The following is a 23,641-nucleotide window of genomic DNA, read 5'->3' as shown; positions in this document are numbered from 1 at the left end:
TGTGAGTTAATGTTCAAACATTGAGAATCAAAAAGTTTGAAAACTCGGTTTGTTTTTAAGTCTGATTATGTCCAATCAGCAGTGTTTACTTTAACTCGGATTGTAAATGTGTGAAATTGCAATAAAAACGTATATGCTGCTAAAGCATTAGATTATCTGTGTTTAACGTTTATATCTACGCTGATTACTGAAGTAAGACATTGAGCAGATTTACTAATCACTTTCATCTGCCATGTTTTCTGGTTGCAGTTCATGAAATGTCCAGATGGTGTTCCTAAAGTTTTCATCTTACACATTATCTACATTAAACATATACATTTTTCATATAGAACCTGTGCTTTGGTGTGTGTGCAGGTTGATGTGGTGTGAGTGGATGGAGGTCTTCACTCACTCTTCTGACTGAACTATTTCACAGAAGCTGGGTTGAAGCAGGAGGCAGTGTGTATCTGCCTCACTCCTGCTCTGGATCAAGTCTCTACTATAAACCTGTTTATACTCACAACAGAGCTGCGATGATTAACTCGGAGTTCCCCGTTCTACAGTAAGTACAACTTAACAGTGATGTTTGAAATGCAGGAGCAGCCGACGGAACGCATGTTTGAGATGTTGTCGAATCTTAAAGAGTGTGTGTGTTTATTTTGTGCAGGGACTCGTCTAACGAGTCTGGACAGGGAGACACGGTGAGTCTGAGTCTGAGTGTCAGTGAGCTGGAGGACACTGGAGAGGGAAAAGGGAAGAAGAAGAGAGGACGGCCAGGAAGACCCCCAGTATGACCCAACCACCCCCTCCTCCCACACACACGCACACATATATATATATATATATATATATATATATATATATATATATATATATATATATATATACACACACACACACACACACACACCCTACACTGTACATTATATTAACATTACTGTTATTATTATTACTCTTTATTATAATTTTACACTAATGTGTGCATGTGTTGGCGTCATCATGGCTGACTGCTGTGCACTACACTTCAGTGTTTTCACTGATATAAGTGTATTTTTCCTCACCTGTCAGTCAGAATCAGAGCACAGTTGATGATTTTGGATGATTTCAGATTTGATCCAATAGCGCTTCACACTCTAAACTCACCAATGATCTCTACTACTTCCTTCAAAGCTTTATTTTTTTCCTAATGTCCCTATATACATGTAATGAGAGGTAGTATATGAACGGAGAAGTTGAACAGTATTGAACAGCATATGGGAGCTGATTGCTGTGAGTGGAAACCACATGTGCCATTGGATTGATCCGAGGAAATAGTTCAAGACAATCGCTTGGATTCATTGCTTCTTTACATTGTCGAGCAGCGGTCACACGACTTTAGCACTCCATTGATTTCCATTCTAACGCATCTGAAACGCAAGCGCGTGTAGAATTTTCATACTACGCTGCATGATGAAAATTCAAATTTGGTGACGTGCGTAATCGTATCACGTGAAGACGTGAGACCAATAGGTGATCGCGAAAATAAAATAAAAATGGATACCGCTAATTTTAGTGGTATTGAGCTATCCTGTATTTTACAGCACCGCTTGGAAAGATTATAAAAACAACTTAAAAAGAGTTTGCCTGGTTTGCGGTGTCGTTGCAAACAAGAACAGATGTATATTTAACAGATAAAAACATTAAATAGTTTTTTAATTGCTTTAAATTTCGTCTGATACTTTACTGCTGTAAAACATAATTACACATGAAAACTAAAGTATGATGATGTCATATCCTGTTCCCACCCATAATGTATAAATGTGTATTATACACCTATAAATGTGTACTATTTGCACAGGGTTATATTTAAACGCTGTTATATTTGTGTACATTCAATAGGCAGCCAGTAAGAAAGCTCGTAAGTCTCCAGTAGATAAAGGGGGCAGGAGGCCGAACGGCATGGCACAGCAGAACGGAGACGGAGGAGATCCCACTACACTGTTTGAGGTGGTCAAACTGGGCAAGAGCGCCATGCAGGTAACACTTTCATCTTTTCCCTATATAACGCAGACTTTATAAACATTACTGAACCTGTAACAGGAGTGACTCACTTGTTTATTTCCCACTAACTTACGTGAAAAGGTGTGTGTAACACCGCTGTGTTTGTTCCTCTAACCATTTCACGTGATGATTTGCAGTCCGTTGTTGATGACTGGATCGAATCGTACAAACAGGACCGAGATATGGCTCTTCTGGATCTCATCAACTTTTTCATACAGTGCTCTGGGTGTAAAGGTAAAAAAAAAAAAAAAAGATCTTCACATTGTGTTGATGTGTTAAAAATTCTGTCTGATCAGAAGAGTGGGATATTAATGTAGTCAGTGCTCTCAATGTTTATTGAACAAATTTGCGGCTGAGACAGATGCTGCAGATGTTTTATTTACCCTCAAACCTTGTTAATGTCATCCAGGTGTCTGTTGCGCTAGTGTGTGATTAGCTAACTGGCTCAGCCATGTTTCATAAGCACCGTGCACCCCGGTGTTCTGCTCTGTACGCTTCCTAAACAAGACGCACCCTACTGAGAGATGGGTTTGTTTTTATTTAATTGCAGGTACTGTAAGAATTGAGATGTTTAGAAATATGCAGAATGCAGAAATTATCAGGAAGATGACTGAGGAGTTTGATGAGGTATGTTTACACAAATCTGCACTGCAGGCATAAATCCCTTTTTCCTGTGATTTTTATTTATTTGAATTCTTTTACATTGATTTTCCCCCACAAGCTTCATATTCCTTAAAAGCAATGAACTGAAGATCTGTTGTGTTACAGGATAGCGGTGATTACCCGCTCACCATCGCCGGGCCTCAGTGGAAGAAGTTCCGCTATAACTTCTGTGAGTTTATCGGTGTTCTGATCCGGCAGTGTCAGTACAGCATCATCTACGACGAGTACATGATGGACACGGTCATCTCGCTCCTCACCGGCCTGTCCGACTCACAGGTCCGAGCCTTCAGACACACCTCCACCCTCGCAGGTCAGTGCCCTTCGACCTTTGACCTCTGACCTCCATGTGATCTCCTATACCTCCTACAACATTTGATTGTGTTGGATGTAAAGGATTTGGTGGTGGTGGTGGTGGTGGTGTTAATCCTGATTGAAAACCCTGATCTCTTCATGAAAGGTTACAGGGTTTAAACTTTGAGTGTAATAAACCGTGTTCTGTTGTTTTGGGCACACATGTAGGTGTCTAGTCCACCAGCCTTCTTATATACAAATATCAACATATCATCAGGATATATCAGCAGAGGAATATCTTGTGTTGGTACCAAAATCTGCAGTTGAGGCAATGCGTTTGTTGTTTGTTTTATTGTGAGAGCATACCGAATAATCACAGAAAACACAAAAACTGAACCGATTCTAATTAAAAACATATTTATATTGTGTGTGTGTGTGTGTGTGTGTGTATATATTTATCCATAGAACCTAAATCCTAGTTTTATAGATAAAAAGTCAAAACTAATCAGTATGTTAAGAACCTGTGAAACATTGAGGCCCTTCTTCCTGTGAAGACTTGGGCTTCGAGGATTTGGTTTGTGGAAAGTGTTTTTGAGAAGTGACCTGTAAGAGTAACGTCAGTAACCCCCAAAATCCCAGAGTAACGTAAGGTCATCAAAGGAAATTATACAGAGCATTAATAACATTAAGACTTGGATAAACACAGAGCTGTGAAAACGTGTTCTTCTGTGTTTGTGTTTCTCTTGTACTAAACTGTTTCAGAAATTTAAATAAAATCTAAGATAAAATAAAGGAGACCTGTGTAAACACACAGTACAGTTTTTAAATGATATTTATTGAAGCAAAACAGTTATCCAATACCAACTGGGCCTGTGTGAAAATGTATTTGTCCCCGTAGTTACTAATTCCCCAAATCTATGAAAGTGCATTGATAATGGGGTTCATCTGGACGAGACACAACCAGACCTGATTACTGCAAACCCTCTTCAATCACATCAACACTTAAATAGAACTTTATCAACAGCATGAAGTTGGTTAAAAGGTCTTACTCAGTAACACACTATGGCAAAGCTGAAAGAAATGAAGAGGAAGAAGATGATTGAAGTACATCAGTCTGGGAAGGGTTACAAAGCTATTTCAAAGGCTCTGGGACTCCAAAGAACTGCAATGAGAGCCTTTAACTCCAAATGGAAAAACTCTGCACAGTGCTGAACCTTCCCAGAAGTGTCCGACCTTCAAAAATTCCACCAAGAGCACAGCGACGACTCATCCAGGAAGTCACAGAAGAGCCAAGGACAACATCAAAGGACCTACAGGCCTCTCTTGCATCAATAAAGGTCACTGTTCATGACTCCACTATCAGAAAGACACTGGACAAAAATGGCTCCATGGAAGAGTGGCGAGGTGAAAACCACTGGTAACCCAGAAGAACATTTAAGACTCATTTGAATTTCACCAAAACACACCTTGATGATCCTCAAACCTATTGGGAGAATGTTCTGTGGACTGATGAGTTACATCTGACGTAAACATCATACCTACGGTGAAGCATGGTGGAGGAGGTGTGATGGGGTGGGGATGCTCTTCTGCTTCAGGGCCTGGGCAACTTGCAGTAATTGAGGGAAACATGAATTCTGCTCTCTACCAGAAAATCCTAAAGGAGAATATCCGGTGTTCAGTCTGTAATTTGAAACTCAAGCGCGACTGGATTATGCAGCGAAACAATGATCCAAAGAGTAGGAGTAGGTCCTAGTCCTAGAAGTACGTGAGAGACTGATCTCCAGTTATCAGAAGCATTTGGTTGCAATTGTTGCTGTTAAATGTGGCACAGTCAGATTTTAAGTTTAAGGGGGCAATTAGTTTTTCACATGGGTGATAGGTGTTGGATAACTTTTATTTTTGATTCAATATAAATAAAATAATAAAACTGTATTGTGTGTTTAGTCAGGTTGCCTTTGTTTTATGTTGTATTTCGTTTGAAGATCTAAAACTATTTAGTGTGAGATATACACAAACTGAAGAAATCAGAATGGGGCAAATTAAATAAAAATTGTGAACATGTAACAAAGAAGTATTAAAAAAAAGTCATTTTTAAACAGTGTGGAAATATGAAAATTATGAATAGAATAATATCCACACACAGGAACAGAAAGTGATGTGGTGTGTGTGTTCTGTAGGAGATACTCACGCAGCTGTAGCTCAGTATTATAATTAGCCCTAAGCACTGTGTGATGTTACTCAGCCAAGTTTCTTTCCTCCACAGCGATGAAGCTGATGACAGCGCTGGTGAACGTGGCTCTGAACCTCAGCATCAACCAGGACAACACACAGAGACAGTACGAGGCCGAGAGGAACAAGGTCGCTGGGAAAAGGGCCACAGACAAGCTGGAGCTGCTGCTGGAAAAGCGGAAGGAGGTACCGTCATCATCATCACCTTTTATAAACCTGCGTTTAATCAGAGAGTGTGTTTAACTCGTTTAAAACATCTTCCAGCTGCAAGAGAACCAAGATGAGATCGAGAACATGATGAACTCCATCTTCAAAGGAATTTTCGTTCATCGCTACAGGTGCGTCAGATTCAGAGTCAATACTTATTATTGGTTATTATCTCCTAATTTTTAGATGATACTACAAGGGATTATATCACTTTATTTTAGAGATGCGATTGCTGAGATCAGAGCTATTTGCATCGAGGAGATCGGTGTGTGGATGAAGCTGTACAGCGACGCCTTTCTCAATGACAGCTATCTGAAGTACGTGGGCTGGACATTACACGACCGGGTAGGTGCACATAAAGACTTGTATACAAGATGAATATGAAACCCCTGAGGTAGGGGTGTGTGTGTGAGAATGTAAGTGTGTAAAATCTTTCTGCCCTTACAGCAAGGAGAAGTCCGACTCAAGTGTCTCAAAGCACTGCAGACCCTCTACACAAACCGAGGCCTTTTCCCCAAACTGGAACTCTTCACTAATCGCTTTAAGGTCAGACTCACATCACCTTTACATGCCTGTAATCATTACACACATCACCTTTACACACATCACCTTTACATGCCTGTAATCATTACACACATCACATTTACACACCTGTAATCATTACACACATCACCTTTACACACATCACATTTACACGCCTGTAATCATTACACACATCACATTTACACACATCACCTTTACACGCCTGTAATCATTACACACATCACATTTACATGCCTGTAATCATTACACACATCACCTTTACACACCTGTAATCATTACACACATCACCTTTACACGCATCACCTTTACACGCCTGTAATCATTACACACATCACATTTACACACATCACCTTTACACGCCTGTAATCATTACACACATCACATTTACATGCCTGTAATCATTACACACATCACCTTTACACACATCACCTTTACATGCCTGTAATCATTACACACATCACCTTTACACGCATCACCTTTACACGCCTGTAATCATTACACACATCACATTTACACACATCACCTTTACACGCCTGTAATCATTACACACATCACATTTACATGCCTGTAATCATTACACACATCACCTTTACACACATCACCTTTACATGCCTGTAATCATTACACACATCACATTTACACACATCACCTTTACACGCCTGTAATCATTACACACATCACATTTACATGCCTGTAATCATTACACACATCACCTTTACACACATCACCTTTACATGCCTGTAATCATTACACACATCACATTTACACACATCACCTTTACACGCCTGTAATCATTACACACATCACATTTACATGCCTGTAATCATTACACACATCACCTTTACACACCTGTAATCATTACACACATCACCTTTACACACATCACATTTACATGCCTGTAATCATTACACACATCACCTTTACACGCCTGTAATCATTACACACATCACCTTTACACACCTGTAATCATTACACACATCACCTTTACACGCCTGTAATCATTACACACATCACCTTTACACACATCACCTTTACATGCCTGTAATCATTACACACATCACCTTTACACGCATCACCTTTACACACATCACCTTTACACGCCTGTAATCATTACACACATCACATTTACATGCCTGTAATCATTACACGCGTCAGCTTTACACACATCACCTTTACACACCTGTAATCATTACACACATCACCTTTACACACATCACCTTTACACGCCTGTAATCATTACACACATCACCTTTACACACATCACCTTTACATGCCTGTAATCATTACACACGTCACATTTACATGCCTGTAATCATTACACACATCACCTTTACACGCCTGTAATCATTACACACATCACCTTTACACACATCACCTTTACATGCCTGTAATCATTACACACATCACATTTACATGCCTGTAATCATTACACACATCACCTTTACACGCCTGTAATCATTACACACATCACCTTTACACGCCTGTAATCATTACACACATCACCTTTACACACATCACCTTTACACGCCTGTAATCATTACACACATCACCTTTACACGCATCACCTTTACACACCTGTAATCATTACACACATCACCTTTACACACATCACCTTTACACACATCACCTTTACACGCCTGTAATCATTACACGCATCACCTTTACACGCATCACCTTTACACACATCACCTTTACACGCCTGTAATCATTACACACATCACCTTTACATGCCTGTAATCATTACACACATCACATTTACATGCCTGTAATCATTACATGCGTCACCTTTACACACATCACCTTTACACACCTGTAATCATTACACACATCACCTTTGCACACATCACCTTTACACGCCTGTAATCATTACACACATCACCTTTACATGCCTGTAATCATTACACACATCACCTTTACACACATCACCTTTACATGCCTGTAATCATTACACACATCACATTTACATGCCTGTAATCATTACACACATCACCTTTACACACATCACCTTTACATGCCTGTAATCATTACACGCATCACCTTTACACGCATCACCTTTACACACATCACCTTTACACGCATCACCTTTACACGCCTGTAATCATTACACACATCACATTTACATGCCTGTAATCATTACACGCATCACCTTTACACGCATCACCTTTACACACATCACCTTTACACGCCTGTAATCATTACACACATCACCTTTACATGCCTGTAATCATTACACACATCACATTTACATGCCTGTAATCATTACATGCGTCACCTTTACACACATCACCTTTACACACCTGTAATCATTACACACATCACCTTTACACGCATCACCTTTGCACACATCACCTTTACACGCCTGTAATCATTACACACATCACCTTTACACGCATCACCTTTGCACACATCACCTTTACACGCCTGTAATCATTACACACATCACCTTTACACGCCTGTAATCATTACACACATCACCTTTACACACATCACCTTTACACACATCACCTTTACATGCCTGTAATCATTACACACATCACATTTACATGCCTGTAATCATTACACACATCACCTTTACACACATCACCTTTACATGCCTGTAATCATTACACGCATCACCTTTACACACATCACCTTTACACGCATCACCTTTACACGCCTGTAATCATTACACACATCACATTTACATGCCTGTAATCATTACACACATCACCTTTACACACCTGTAATCATTACACACATCACCTTTACACACCTGTAATCATTACACACATCACCTTTACACGCATCACCTTTACACGCCTGTAATCATTACACACATCACCTTTACACACATCACCTTTACACACATCACCTTTACATGCCTGTAATCATTACACACATCACATTTACACACCTGTAATCATTACACACATCACCTTTACACACATCACATTTACACGCCTGTAATCATTACACACATCACCTTTTCACGCATCACCTTTACACGCCTGTAATCATTACACACATCACATTTACACACATCACCTTTACATGCCTGTAATCATTACACACATCACATTTACACACATCACCTTTACATGCCTGTAATCATTACACACATCACATTTACATGCCTGTAATCATTACACACATCACCTTTACACACCTGTAATCATTACACACATCACCTTTACACACATCACATTTACATGCCTGTAATCATTACACACATCACCTTTACACGCCTGTAATCATTACACACATCACCTTTACACATATCACCTTTACATGCCTGTAATCATTACACACATCACCTTTACACGCATCACCTTTACACACATCACCTTTACACGCCTGTAATCATTACACACATCACATTTACATGCCTGTAATCATTACACGCGTCAGCTTTACACACATCACCTTTACACACCTGTAATCATTACACACATCACGTTTACACACATCACCTTTACACGCCTGTAATCATTACACACATCACCTTTACACACATCACCTTTACATGCCTGTAATCATTACACACATCACATTTACATGCCTGTAATCATTACACACATCACCTTTACACACATCACCTTTACATGCCTGTAATCATTACACACGTCACATTTACATGCCTGTAATCATTACACACATCACCTTTACACGCCTGTAATCATTACACACATCACCTTTACACACATCACCTTTACATGCCTGTAATCATTACACACATCACATTTACATGCCTGTAATCATTACACACATCACCTTTACACGCCTGTAATCATTACACACATCACCTTTACACGCCTGTAATCATTACACACATCACCTTTACACACATCACCTTTACACGCCTGTAATCATTACACACATCACCTTTACACGCATCACCTTTACACACCTGTAATCATTACACACATCACCTTTACACACATCACCTTTACACGCCTGTAATCATTACACGCATCACCTTTACACGCATCACCTTTACACACATCACCTTTACACGCCTGTAATCATTACACACATCACCTTTACATGCCTGTAATCATTACACACATCACATTTACATGCCTGTAATCATTACATGCGTCACCTTTACACACATCACCTTTACACACCTGTAATCATTACACACATCACCTTTACACACCTGTAATCATTACACACATCACCTTTGCACACATCACCTTTACACGCCTGTAATCATTACACACATCACCTTTACACGCCTGTAATCATTACACACATCACCTTTACACACATCACCTTTACATGCCTGTAATCATTACACACATCACATTTACATGCCTGTAATCATTACACACATCACCTTTACACGCATCACCTTTACACACATCACCTTTACACGCATCACCTTTACACACATCACCTTTACACGCATCACCTTTACACGCCTGTAATCATTACACACATCACATTTACATGCCTGTAATCATTACACGCATCACCTTTACACGCATCACCTTTACACACATCACCTTTACACGCCTGTAATCATTACACACATCACCTTTACATGCCTGTAATCATTACACACATCACATTTACATGCCTGTAATCATTACATGCGTCACCTTTACACACATCACCTTTACACACCTGTAATCATTACACACATCACCTTTACACGCATCACCTTTGCACACATCACCTTTACACGCCTGTAATCATTACACACATCACCTTTACACGCATCACCTTTGCACACATCACCTTTACACGCCTGTAATCATTACACACATCACCTTTACACGCCTGTGATCATTACACACATCACCTTTACACACATCACCTTTACACACATCACCTTTACATGCCTGTAATCATTACACACATCACATTTACATGCCTGTAATCATTACACACATCACCTTTACACACATCACCTTTACATGCCTGTAATCATTACACGCATCACCTTTACACGCATCACCTTTACACACATCACCTTTACACGCATCACCTTTACACGCCTGTAATCATTACACACATCACATTTACATGCCTGTAATCATTACACACATCACCTTTACACACCTGTAATCATTACACACATCACCTTTACACACCTGTAATCATTACACACATCACCTTTACACACATCACATTTACATGCCTGTAATCATTACACACATCACCTTTACACGCATCACCTTTACACACCTGTAATCATTACACACATCACCTTTACACACATCACCTTTACACACATCACCTTTACATGCCTGTAATCATTACACACATCACATTTACATGCCTGTAATCATTACACACATCACCTTTACACACATCACCTTTACATGCCTGTAATCATTACACGCATCACCTTTACACACATCACCTTTACACACATCACCTTTACATGCCTGTAATCATTACACGCATCACCTTTACACGCATCACCTTTACACGCATCACCTTTACACGCCTGTAATCATTACACACATCACATTTACATGCCTGTAATCATTACACACATCACCTTTACACACCTGTAATCATTACACACATCACCTTTACACACCTGTAATCATTACACACATCACCTTTACACACATCACATTTACATGCCTGTAATCATTACACACATCACCTTTACACGCATCACCTTTACACGCCTGTAATCATTACACACATCACCTTTACACGCCTGTAATCATTACACACATCACCTTTACACACATCACCTTTACACACATCACCTTTACATGCCTGTGATCATTACACACATCACCTTTACACACATCACCTTTACACACATCACCTTTACATGCCTGTAATCATTACACACATCACCTTTACACGCATCACCTTTACACGCCTGTAATCATTACACACATCACCTTTACACGCCTGTAATCATTACACACATCACCTTTACACGCCTCTAATCATTACACACATCACCTTTACACGCCTCTAATCATTACACACATCACCTTTACACACATCACCTTTACATGCCTCTAATCATTACACACATCACCTTTACACACATCACCTTTACATGCCTGTAATCATTACACACATCACCTTTACACACATCACCTTTACATGCCTCTAATCATTACACACATCACCTTTACACACATCACCTTTACATGCCTGTAATCATTACACACATCACCTTTACACACATCACCTTTACATGCCTGTAATCATTACACACATCACCTTTACACACATCACCTTTACATGCCTGTAATCATTACACACATCACATTTACATGCCTGTAATCATTACACACATCACCTTTACACGCCTGTAATCATTACACACATCACCTTTACACACATCACCTTTACACACATCACCTTTACATGCCTGTAATCATTACACACATCACCTTTACACGCCTGTAATCATTACACGCGTCACCTTTACACACATCACCTTTACACACCTGTAATCATTACACACATCACCTTTACACGCCTGTAATCATTACACGCGTCACCTTTACACACATCACCTTTACACGCCTGTAATCATTACACGCATCACCTTTACACACATCACCTTTACACGCCTGTAATCATTACACACATCACCTTTACACGTCTGTAATCATTACACGCGTCACCTTTACACACATCACCTTTACACGCCTGTAATCATTACACACATCACCTTTACATGCCTGTAATCATTACACACATCACATTTACATGCCTGTAATCATTACACACATCACCTTTACACACATCACCTTTACATGCCTGTAATCATTACACACATCACATTTACATGCCTGTAATCATTACACACATCACATTTACATGCCTGTAATCATTACACACATCACCTTTACACACCTGTAATCATTACACACATCACCTTTACACACATCACATTTACATGCCTGTAATCATTACACACATCACCTTTACACGCATCACCTTTACACGCCTGTAATCATTACACACATCACCTTTACACACCTGTAATCATTACACACATCACCTTTACACGCCTGTAATCATTACACACATCACCTTTACACACATCACCTTTACATGCCTGTAATCATTACACACATCACCTTTACACGCATCACCTTTACACACATCACCTTTACATGCCTGTAATCATTACACACATCACCTTTACACGCATCACCTTTACACGCCTGTAATCATTACACGCATCACCTTTACACACATCACCTTTACACGCCTGTAATCATTACACACATCACCTTTACACACATCACCTTTACACACCTGTAATCATTACACACATCACCTTTACACACCTGTAATCATTACACACATCACCTTTACACGCCTGTAATCATTACACACATCACCTTTACACACATCACCTTTACACACCTGTAATCATTACACACATCACCTTTACACACACCACCTTTACACACCTGTAATCATTACACACATCACCTTTACACACATCACCTTTACACACCTGTAATCATTACACACATCACCTTTACGCACATCACCGTTACATGCCTGTAATCATTACACACATCACCTTTACACACATCACCTTTACTCACCTGTAATCATTACACACATCACCTTTACACACATCACCTTTACAGACCTGTGTGTAATGATTACAGGTGTGTAAAGGTGATGCGTGTAATGATTACATCACCTTTATATACCTGTAATCATTACACACATCACCTTTACACACATCACCTTTACATGCCTGTAATCATTACACACATCACCTTTACACGTCTGTAATCATTACACACATCACCTTTACATGCCTGTAATCATTACACACATCACCTTTACACGCATCACCTTTACACGCCTGTAATCATTACACGCATCACCTTTACACGCCTGTAATCATTACACACATCACCTTTACACACATCACCTTTACACGCCTGTAATCATTACACACATCACCTTTACACACATCACCTTTACACGCCTGTAATCATTACACGCATCACCTTTACACGCCTGTAATCATTACACACAAACTGGCCACTTGAAGCATTTACATGGTTTTATTTTTCTTTTCCTTTCAGGACCGTATCGTGTCTATGACTCTAGATAAAGAGTACGATGTAGCGGTGGAGGCGATTCGGCTCGTCACTCTGATCCTGCAGTCAGTTTTATTTATTTTATCTCTCACTCTCACTGACTGTTGTGTTTAAAACAAATGCATTCATTGGTGCGTCTGTGTGTGTGTGCATGTGTGCTGCAGTGGCAGTGAGGACGCGCTCTCTAATGAAGACTGTGAGAATGTTTATCACCTGGTCTACTCCGCTCATCGGCCCGTTGCCGTGGCAGCAGGAGAATTCCTCCACAGGAAGTCAGTAAACATGTGGCTTTATGTCTGTTCTAGTTCTAGTTTGGCTTCATACAGTGATGTTAACACAGACACCACAGATAGGTTCAGCAGCTGTACAGTCTTTGATGGACACCGTTTGTTGTTTACCTGCAGGCTGTTCAGTCGACATGACCCTCAGGCGGAGGAGGCTCTGGCTAAACGCCGCGGTAGGAACAGCCCCAATGGCAACCTCATCAGAATGCTGGTGCTCTTCTTCCTCGAGAGTGAGGTGAGAGACGTGAACTGTTAACTGCGCTACGCCTCCAGTTGTTTTCTACTTTTACGTTCAAAACACATTTACATGGCAGTTTCACTCCTGCATAGTCATTTAATCACCACAAGAAACTATCGATCGTGTCTGTGTGTGTGTATATCAGTGTAGGGTTAAAGGTTTTACACGCACATACCGTCACCACAGAGTGACTGAGCAGGAGTGCAGGTATACTCGATATCTGTATGCTCATATTGCTTCAGTTTGAGTAAGTGACATTTCAGGCACAATATGGTCACATGTTCTGTTTATTTTTGCTCCGTTAAAAAAAAAAAAGAAGCCACACTTGCTCTTTTGCCCCTCGGCTACCTAGCTCACACTGATTCATACGTCCCTGTTAAAGGTGCTTCCAGTAAAATTTTCCCTTCTTCCTTTTCATCTTCATCTGATGAGCTTTCATATTATAAGTCAAAAGATATATTCCTGTAAAGTATTGTTTGTCGTGTCGCTAACTACTGTAGTAACCGCTTTGAACTAGGAAGTGGAATTTGATGTGGAGAAGACAGATGAGCGGAGTGATGCACACTGAATTGTCCCGGTACGGTTATAGGAAATATAAACACTGCCGAAACGCCACTCAACTAAGCAGATCAGTGAACCAGAACTTATCTATCTCTCTCTCTCTTTCTATATATATATATATATATATATATATATATATATAGAGAGAGAGAGAGAGAGAGAGATATGAGTGTTGAATTATTAGAACATAATACATTATTTCCTAATAATTGAACAGGCCGGAGTTAGTTATACCACAGTTTCCATGTCTCAGGACATTGTTCAGATCTTTTATTTGAAGACATTTGTCAGGTTTTTGTCCTTAAAATGCCATTGTGTGTGGAATTAATTTATTACGCGTCCCATCTCAAGCCTCCGCTGCTAATCCCAAACCGGCATTTTAGATCTGTAACAGAGCCACTGATGTGCAGTTACTATAGAGAGAGTGTTCAGGAGTTTTCTTTTGTTTCCTGCTGATAATATATAAATAAATATATATCCAGACCTACTTGTTCACAGGGTTTTTTGTTTTCATTACTGCAGAAAATACAACAAATAAATAAATAACGTTAAATAATTATTGATGCTTGTTCTGTCTCATTACTGCAATCACACGTTCTCTCTCTCTCTCTCTCTCTAATAACTGCATATCAATGGCTCAAGCCTCCACTCCAAGTTTTCGGTCATGTTGTTTGTTTTTAGTGGTGTGTGTGCTGCAGTGGACAGCAGGATAACTTTTCCTTTCACTTGGTGGAGTGATATGGAACTGTAATGTGGTGAAGACCTGACTGGAACTACTTTATCTGTGCATTTACTGAAAAATAATCACAGATAGTAAATGATATTTAAATTAGATGATTTTATTTAAAATACATGTAAAATTATTTTTGGAGTTTTTTTTTTTATTATTTCTATTGTTTATTCTGAATTTAAAAAATAATGCAGGGGTATAGTAGACATCACAATATATAGGGTAAAGTATGACATTTAATCAGTTTACTTTTTCTTCGCAATAAGGTGTGTGTGTGTGTGTGTGTGTGTGTTCAGCTTCATGAGCATGCAGCATATCTGGTGGACAGTTTGTGGGACAGCTCTCAGGAGCTGCTGAAGGACTGGGACTGTATGATCGAGCTGCTATTGGAAGAACCTGTACAGGGAGAGGAAGGTAACAACACTGACTACACACACACACACACACACACACACACTTTATCATCAGCTATAATCATGGTGCTGTGTGTGGTTTCAGTGCTGGGAGACAGACATGAGAGCTCTCTGATCGAGTTAATGGTGTGCACCATCAGACAGGCGGCCGAGGCTCACCCCCCTGTGGGCCGGGGAACGGGGAAGAGGGTACGCACTTCTGCTGTGGCCTTATAATGTGTTGAATTTGTGTACCATGGATATTCATGTGATGTTAATGTGCTTTGTTCTCCTCAGGTTCTCACTGCTAAAGAAAAGAAAACTCAGATTGATGATAAGAACAAACTGACTGAGCACTTCATCATCGCACTGCCCATGCTCCTGTCAAAGGTGTGTCCCCCATAGATCACATACCTGTTCACAAACCATTATCATGTTTTAGTATACTATACGGCCAAAAGTATGTGCACCCCTGACCATCGCACCCACATGTGGTTCTTCCCCAACCTGTTTCCACAAAGCAGGAAACTCACAGTTGTGTAGAACGTCTCTGTACGCTGTAGCATTACAGTTTCCCTTCACTGGAACTAAGAGGAACCGAAACACTGCATGACATGAAGTGCACAAAGCGAGCTCCATGAGGACGTGGTGTGTGAAGGTTGGAAGAAGGTGGAAGAACTCAAGTGTCCTGCACAGAGCCCTGACCTCAACCCCACTGAACACCTTTGGGATGAACTGGAACTGGAAACTCCTCACATCAACATCAGTACCTGACCTCAACCTCACTAATGCTCTTGTAGCTGAATGAACACAAATCCCCACGGCCACACCCCAAAATCTAGTGGAAAGTCTTCCCAGAAGAGTGGAATGCATTATAACAGCAAACACATGGGGAATAAATCTGAAATGAGACGTTCAACAACGCACATGAGTGTGATGGTCAGGGTGCACATACTTTTGTGTCGTTTTGTGTGTGTGTGTGTGTAGAGTATCCATGCATGGACACCATATATATATATATACACATATACACACACACACACACACACATATATATTTTATTTATATACACACACACTTTAATTTAATCACATCTGTGCTATAACATCTTGGATATAAACACACACCTGTTGACAGACATGTACCCTTTTTTTCATATGTAGTTATTATTATATGTATGCACCGTATATATTTATTTCTTATATATAATTCTTGTCATGATTATTTCTTAATCGTTTTTAGCTCATTTAAATGTTATTACTACTACTATTTAAATATTAAGTGCATTAAATAATCATATTTAGCTTTACCAAGACTCTTAGTATTCTAATACCAGGGTGCCAATATTTTTTTGAATGGCATATCTACAGTCGAGCCTAGCTCTAAATATTCTGCATATGCAGAATGTTCCAGCTCTTTTCATGTTGGTTTCTGGTCTCTGGTCTGTGCAGTATCAGGCGGACGCTGAGAAAGTGGCTAACCTCCTGCAGATCCCTCAATATTTTGACCTGGAGGTGTACAGCTCCGGCCGAATGGAAAAGGTTTTGTATATGGTTTCATTTACAGAGTTTGTGCTGTATGGAGCAGAGGGAGGAGTGACCTCATGCTTTAAACCACATGCTGTTCACTGTACATCGAGTTATTTTTTTTAAATTGTTTTATAGTCTCAAAAGCATAGATCTGCAGTACACAGATGATATCTCACTGCATACTGAGTAAATGAGATGAGAAATGTATTTCTTAGCCCACTGAGGAAGTGGAAGCTCCAGGAAACCTGGACACGTAACTGACACGTGTGGTAGCTAATCTAAACCAATAACGTATGGTGAGCTAGTTAAGTGCGTTAATACAGACTAAGGGACATGAATCAGTATGTGATTATTATCCTCTTCTAACAGAGTGTGTAATGTAGTCAGCGAGTTGTTCAGCAGGGAGCCGTGGTGTTCTGTCCTTAGACCGCGTCACCAGCCTCTTTATTTACCTACAGCAGGAGAGTTATACGATGGATGTGTTTTGCCCAGTTTTTTTCGGGTATCGAGTACCTGCATGTTTCTGATTATAAAAATATCTTCCATCATACGTGCATGCTGATTAATCGACCTAGTGACTTGGCCGATGTGTGTAGTGCAGCACGCGGTCGAATTTGGGATGAGAAGCTTGCGATATATTACAGCATGGAGGTGCATCGCAGTGATTTAGTATTCACTTTAAACATTACTGCAGAGCAGATGTTGACCACAATTCCATACTAAATCCCACAATGCACTGAAATAAGCAAGTGTCTAGTGAATACAGGGTATCCTAATTAATGCATGTTACTTTTTGAGACACGGAGATCATGTGACTTGTACAGGGAATAATGTGGACTGATAGACTTTGTGCTTAGATTTGTGGAATAGTGGGTACAAAGCTATTTCAAACATGTTGTGTTAAAATAAACTGTGTGTGTGTGACTCAGCATCTGGACGCCCTGCTGAAGCAGATCAAGCTGGTGGTGGAGAAGCACACTGAGACGGAGGTTTTGGAGGCATGCAGTAAGACCTACAGCATCCTGTGCAGTGAGGAGTACACCATCATGAACCGTGTGGACATCGCCCGCAGCCAGCTCATCGACGAGCTCTCTGACCGCTTCAACCACTCCGTGGAGGACCTGCTGCAGGAGGTGAGCTCACGTTCCTCTACATGACATGTGTCAAACGCGAGAACGTGATAGGTGCATGAATGTCTTAACATACGTTTTTGCTGTTCTCATTCCCCACTCGTAAAATACCGGCGAGTTGTCACGCCCCTAGGCGTCTGATACTGATGCAAAAGGGACCCTTCCACGTCTGTATGAAACGCTCTGGGTTCTCAATTGACTCCAATGTACACCCGTCTGTGGCGGTAAGAGACGCTCAGAGCAGACGTCCATCCGTTCCAATAATAACCCGATCACGGCGATAGATGACGCTGTGAGCTTTAATCTGATTGGAGATTCATCGGTGTCGTCTGTGGTCGAGGATTATGGGTAATGTAGGCCTTTCCGCTATCCAAAACATACGAATAAAACTTTACTTCTCAGAATCGAAGGAGAAAAAAATCATACTGAGGGCCACATAAACTACATCTGCAGCAAAGTCCCGTCAAGGCGATTTGGAATTGAGAAATCTCCACAAAGGAAATTTAGTAACACAGCTGGCCGAAGAGACACACAGCTCTCTAGCTTTTTCATTAGCTGTGGATGAAAGCACAGACAACATGGATACAGCACATCTATCCATTTTTATTAGAGGCATTAAGCCGGACCTCTGTGTCACTGAGGAGCTCTTGTGGTGCCATGCATGGGACCACAACAGGCTGGGACATTTTTGATGCAGTGGAGAAGTCCGTAAGTAAAAATAAATTGCTGTGGGAAAAGTTGGTGGGACTAACTACAGATGGTGCACCTGCGATGTGTGGAGGAAAAACAGGGTTGGTTGGACTAATGAAGGAGAAATTGCGAAAAAGTAACTGTCACATGCCCCTGATAACGTATCACGGCATCACCCATCAAGAAGCTCTGTGTGGAAAGGTTCTGGAGCTGGATGATATTATTATCCATATTATCAACTATTCAAATTTAAAAAACATTATAAAATTGTGATGTTTCTTCCATAATCCCGCAGAAAAGTACAGGTTATAAAAGAGTTCTATCTGCACTGTTTATAGCTTTGCCCACATTGCACTGTTCGGTTCTCTTAGTATACTGTGGAACCGGTTCTTGGTTACAGTACCGCTCCCTCAGTGATGTAGATAGTAAACGTGAGATTTGTTAGTGAGCTACAGTCTGGTGAAACCGTGTGTATGTGTGTGTGTGTGTGTGTACTGATTATTGCACACTGAAGTTAAACTTTATGGTTGTTTTTCAGGGCGATGAAGCTGATGATGATGATATCTACAATGTTCTCTCATCCCTGAAGAAACTCACTGCTTTCCATAAGTAAGACATTCTTTTAAAAGTTTTCCTTCATTTATTGATGTTTTATCTGTAAACTGACTGTGTGCGCGCTGATCCTCCTTTCCTTCATCACATCCTGCTCAGCGCTCACGACCTGACCAAATGGGACTTGTTTAAAAACTGCTACCGGTTGCTGAAGATGGGGATAGAGCAGGGCTCGATGCCGGAGCAGGTAAGAGACCGTGTGCATGATTACTTCTGCTGCTACAAATGATGAGGTATCGATGTAGTTATCTAGGTTCTGTTCTGTGCTGTGTGTTCAGATTGCAGTGCAGGCTCTTCAGTGTTCTCATTACTCCATCCTGTGGCAGCTGGTGCGCATCACTGAGGGTTCTCCATCCAAGGTACATCCATCCTATTGAGTAGCTCTGATATTATTGATGTGTTTAAGACAGAGACTAAGGTTGCTGCTGGAAGTGGTATTAGTGAGGCCAGCAGGGGGCACTCACCCTGTGGTCTGTGTGGGGTCTAATGCCCCAGTATAGTGACGGGGACACTATACTGTAAAAACAGCACCGTCTTTTTGATGAGACGTTAAATCGAGGTCCTGACTCTCTGTGGTCATTAAAAATCCCAGGACACTTATTGTAAAGAAAAGGGGTATAACCCCAGGGTCCTGCCCAAATCCCCCTTCTCCATCATCCCCTATTAATCACCATCACTGAATTGGCTACATCACTCTCTCCTCTCCACTAATAGTTGATGTGTGGTGGGAGTTCTGGAGCACTATGGCTGCAGTCACATCATCCAGGTGGAAACCACACACTAGTGGTGGTTGAGGAGATCCAACCCCACCCACCCAAACGATGTAAAGCGCTTTGAGTGTCTAGAAAAGCGCTATATAGATATAACTATGACTAACTAAGATACAGTACCCAGAACTGTGTGTGTGTGTTTGTGTGTATGTGCGCGCATGTTCTCTTTCTCAGGATGACCTTCTCGCTCTGAGAAGAGTGGTGAAGTCGTTCTTGGCGGTGTGCCAGCAGTGCCTGTCCAATGTGAACACTCCTGTTAAAGAACAGGTGAGAGAAGCTCTGGAGGTTAAATGTTTTAAAGAATGTGTTGATTAGTTCTCTATAACAGCGGCTCTGACAGTAGCGCAGGTTTATATTCATGAACTCGTTCTAATACATTATGGTTTCTATAGAAACCGCTCGTTCACAGGGTCTGGTTGTGTGTGTGTTCACAGGCGTTCATGTTGCTGTGTGACCTGCTGATGATCTTCAGTCACCAGCTGACCACGGGGAGCAGAGAGGCCCTGCAGCCGCTGGTGTTTAATCCTGACAACACGCTGCAGAGTGAGCTGCTGAGCTTTGTCCTCGATCACGTCTTTATCGACCAGGATGACGAGAACCAGAGCATGGGTGTGTGTCCTGTCCTCTTCTCCCTGACCGCCTCAATCATGCACACATACACACACACACACACACACACACACTACTAATAGACACTAATGCACATTGGGGTGTAAGAGGAATAAAACACTTGGGGATGTGCTGTTATAGGTGGTGGTAACAGTAACCCTGCTTCATTACACCCCCCTGTCACTCAGTATTTTAAACACACACTCTGTGTTTATTACGTGCTTATCACAGCCTTTAATTTTGTGTGTGTGTGTGTTAGAGGGTGATGAGGAAGATGAAGCAAATAAAATCGAGGCTTTACACAAGAGGAGGAATCTGCTGGCTGCTTTCAGTAAGCTGATCATTTACGACATCGTGGACATGCCCGCAGCAGCAGACATCTTTAAACACTATATGAAGGTACAGGAACTTTAGCTGTTTATGGGTTTTAAGATGCATACTGAGTACTGAGCTTATTTATCAGTCTGGTTGACTTTTCTTCTTCAGTACTATAATGATTATGGTGACATCATCAAGGAGACTCTGAGTAAGACCAGACAGACGGATAAGATCCAGTGTGCCAAAACTCTCATACTCAGTTTACAGCAGGTGAGTTATTTATTACAGTTTATTTTCCTTTACTTCTTTAACAGCTTCTTTTTAGATGTGAGATTTCTACTTATTCAGTGTTAATGTGCAGTTTTTTTTTATGCTTTTTTTTTTTTTTAGTATTAAAAACAGTACGTGTGTTAGAAAAGTGTCAGGTGTCAACCACAAGGTGATATTTTTACCCCGTCTCCCCATATCAGTGGGGTAACTCAGTAATGAACCCGTGGCAGTGGGGCAGCTGAATGTGTGAATGAGAAACAGTGTAAAGCACTTTGTAGAGCCACTGAGTTTAGAAGGTGCTGTATATAAATGCAGACCCGTTACCTTTAGTGTGCATCTGTCTCTTTTGTCCTAATGTTTCTTTCTGTGCCTTCTCTCGTCTTCTCTCAGCTCTTTAATGAGCTGGTACAGGATCAGGGGCCAAATTTGGACCGAACCTCGTCCCATGTGAGTGGCATTAAAGAGCTGGCTCGCCGTTTTGCTCTGACTTTTGGACTGGACCAAATCAAAACCAGAGAGGCTGTAGCGACTTTGCACAAGTGAGCTCTTCTGTTTCATCACAACACCTTCCTTTTTAACAACTCCTCTAAAGATCCAGCTGCGTCCTAAAGAGTGTGTGTGGGTATGTGTGTCATGTTTTCAGGGACGGGATTGACTTTGCGTTCAAGTTTCCGAACCCTAAAGGAGCAGAGTATCCTCCACCCAACCTGGCTTTCCTGGAAGTGTTGTGCGAGTTCTCTTCTAAACTCCTCCGTCAGGATAAAAAGACTGTGTAAGTCTGAACAGCGGTGATGAGGAGACTGGTCTTCGTGTGTGAGTGTGTGTGTGAGCACTCACCGTCCTCTTGTCTGTCACAGCCACTCGTACCTGGAGAAGTTCATGACTGAGTATATGATGGAGCGGAGGGAGGACGTGTGGTTGCCGCTGATCGCCTACAGGAACTCCTTGCTGACGGGAGGTGATGAGGACCGCATGTCTGTGACCACGGGCAGCACCACCAGCAGAGCCAGCACCATACGCAGCAAGAGGGGCAGACCGCCGCTACACAAGAAACGCGCCGATGGTGAGAGCACCCTGTGTGTACGGGCTGTACCGGTCCTTCACCACACTGCTCATCTATTTCACACTAATCAGAATATTTATATTTATTACACTTTCATGTTATAATAAACACTGCATCATATAAACCACAGAGAAGTGAAAATCTGTCACTTATCACTTTATAATAACTGTTAAAGGTGCACTGGGTAAGATCTGCCTCTAATGTTTAACCAGGTGCCCTTAAATAAGATTAGAATATTTTGTTTTATTTTTTTTATTTTATATTGTTGTTTTTTGTATAAACATGCTAAATTCATCACGTAATGATTTACGAGGATGTTCACCAGTGCAGTCCTGTACTTTTTTCCATTGTAATAAGCTCTTAAAATATACCTGCGCCTCATCCACTGCGTAAAACAAGACATTCAAACAATTCAGTACTTTATACAGTTCAGCATTCAACATCCAGCTTT

At 40.9% G+C, this 23,641-nt stretch overlaps 1 protein-coding gene across 3 annotated transcripts in view; it reads left to right on the top strand.

The window, feature by feature from the left end:
• The window catches only part of stag1b (stromal antigen 1b), a 39,406-nt gene that overhangs the window by 13,411 nt on the left and 2,354 nt on the right, over positions 1–23,641 (top strand). For 2 of the 3 annotated variants that reach the window (XM_017462597.3, XM_017462595.3), the window contains exons 2-29: positions 355–541; positions 647–767; positions 1,858–1,995; positions 2,157–2,253; positions 2,570–2,646; positions 2,788–2,992; positions 5,237–5,388; positions 5,467–5,540; positions 5,631–5,754; positions 5,857–5,955; positions 13,980–14,059; positions 14,159–14,266; positions 14,399–14,513; positions 16,104–16,221; positions 16,306–16,409; positions 16,497–16,589; positions 17,651–17,740; positions 18,658–18,861; positions 20,087–20,157; positions 20,260–20,347; positions 20,439–20,519; positions 21,105–21,197; positions 21,365–21,539; positions 21,799–21,938; positions 22,026–22,127; positions 22,518–22,666; positions 22,771–22,899; positions 22,985–23,190. In XM_017462597.3, the coding sequence (XP_017318086.1) occupies positions 513–541; positions 647–767; positions 1,858–1,995; positions 2,157–2,253; positions 2,570–2,646; positions 2,788–2,992; positions 5,237–5,388; positions 5,467–5,540; positions 5,631–5,754; positions 5,857–5,955; positions 13,980–14,059; positions 14,159–14,266; positions 14,399–14,513; positions 16,104–16,221; positions 16,306–16,409; positions 16,497–16,589; positions 17,651–17,740; positions 18,658–18,861; positions 20,087–20,157; positions 20,260–20,347; positions 20,439–20,519; positions 21,105–21,197; positions 21,365–21,539; positions 21,799–21,938; positions 22,026–22,127; positions 22,518–22,666; positions 22,771–22,899; positions 22,985–23,190 (3,262 nt within the window). In that variant the 5' untranslated portion in view covers positions 355–512. The remainder of the gene's footprint in view (positions 1–354; positions 542–646; positions 768–1,857; positions 1,996–2,156; positions 2,254–2,569; positions 2,647–2,787; positions 2,993–5,236; positions 5,389–5,466; positions 5,541–5,630; positions 5,755–5,856; positions 5,956–13,979; positions 14,060–14,158; positions 14,267–14,398; positions 14,514–16,103; positions 16,222–16,305; positions 16,410–16,496; positions 16,590–17,650; positions 17,741–18,657; positions 18,862–20,086; positions 20,158–20,259; positions 20,348–20,438; positions 20,520–21,104; positions 21,198–21,364; positions 21,540–21,798; positions 21,939–22,025; positions 22,128–22,517; positions 22,667–22,770; positions 22,900–22,984; positions 23,191–23,641) is intronic. The other variant, XM_017462596.3, reaches the window with a different exon arrangement.

This window comes from Ictalurus punctatus, chromosome 23 (genome assembly GCF_001660625.3).
Source record: "Ictalurus punctatus breed USDA103 chromosome 23, Coco_2.0, whole genome shotgun sequence".
In the NCBI taxonomy this organism is placed as follows: Eukaryota; Metazoa; Chordata; class Actinopteri; order Siluriformes; family Ictaluridae; genus Ictalurus; species Ictalurus punctatus.
This window is presented reverse-complemented; position numbering and strand designations above follow the sequence as displayed.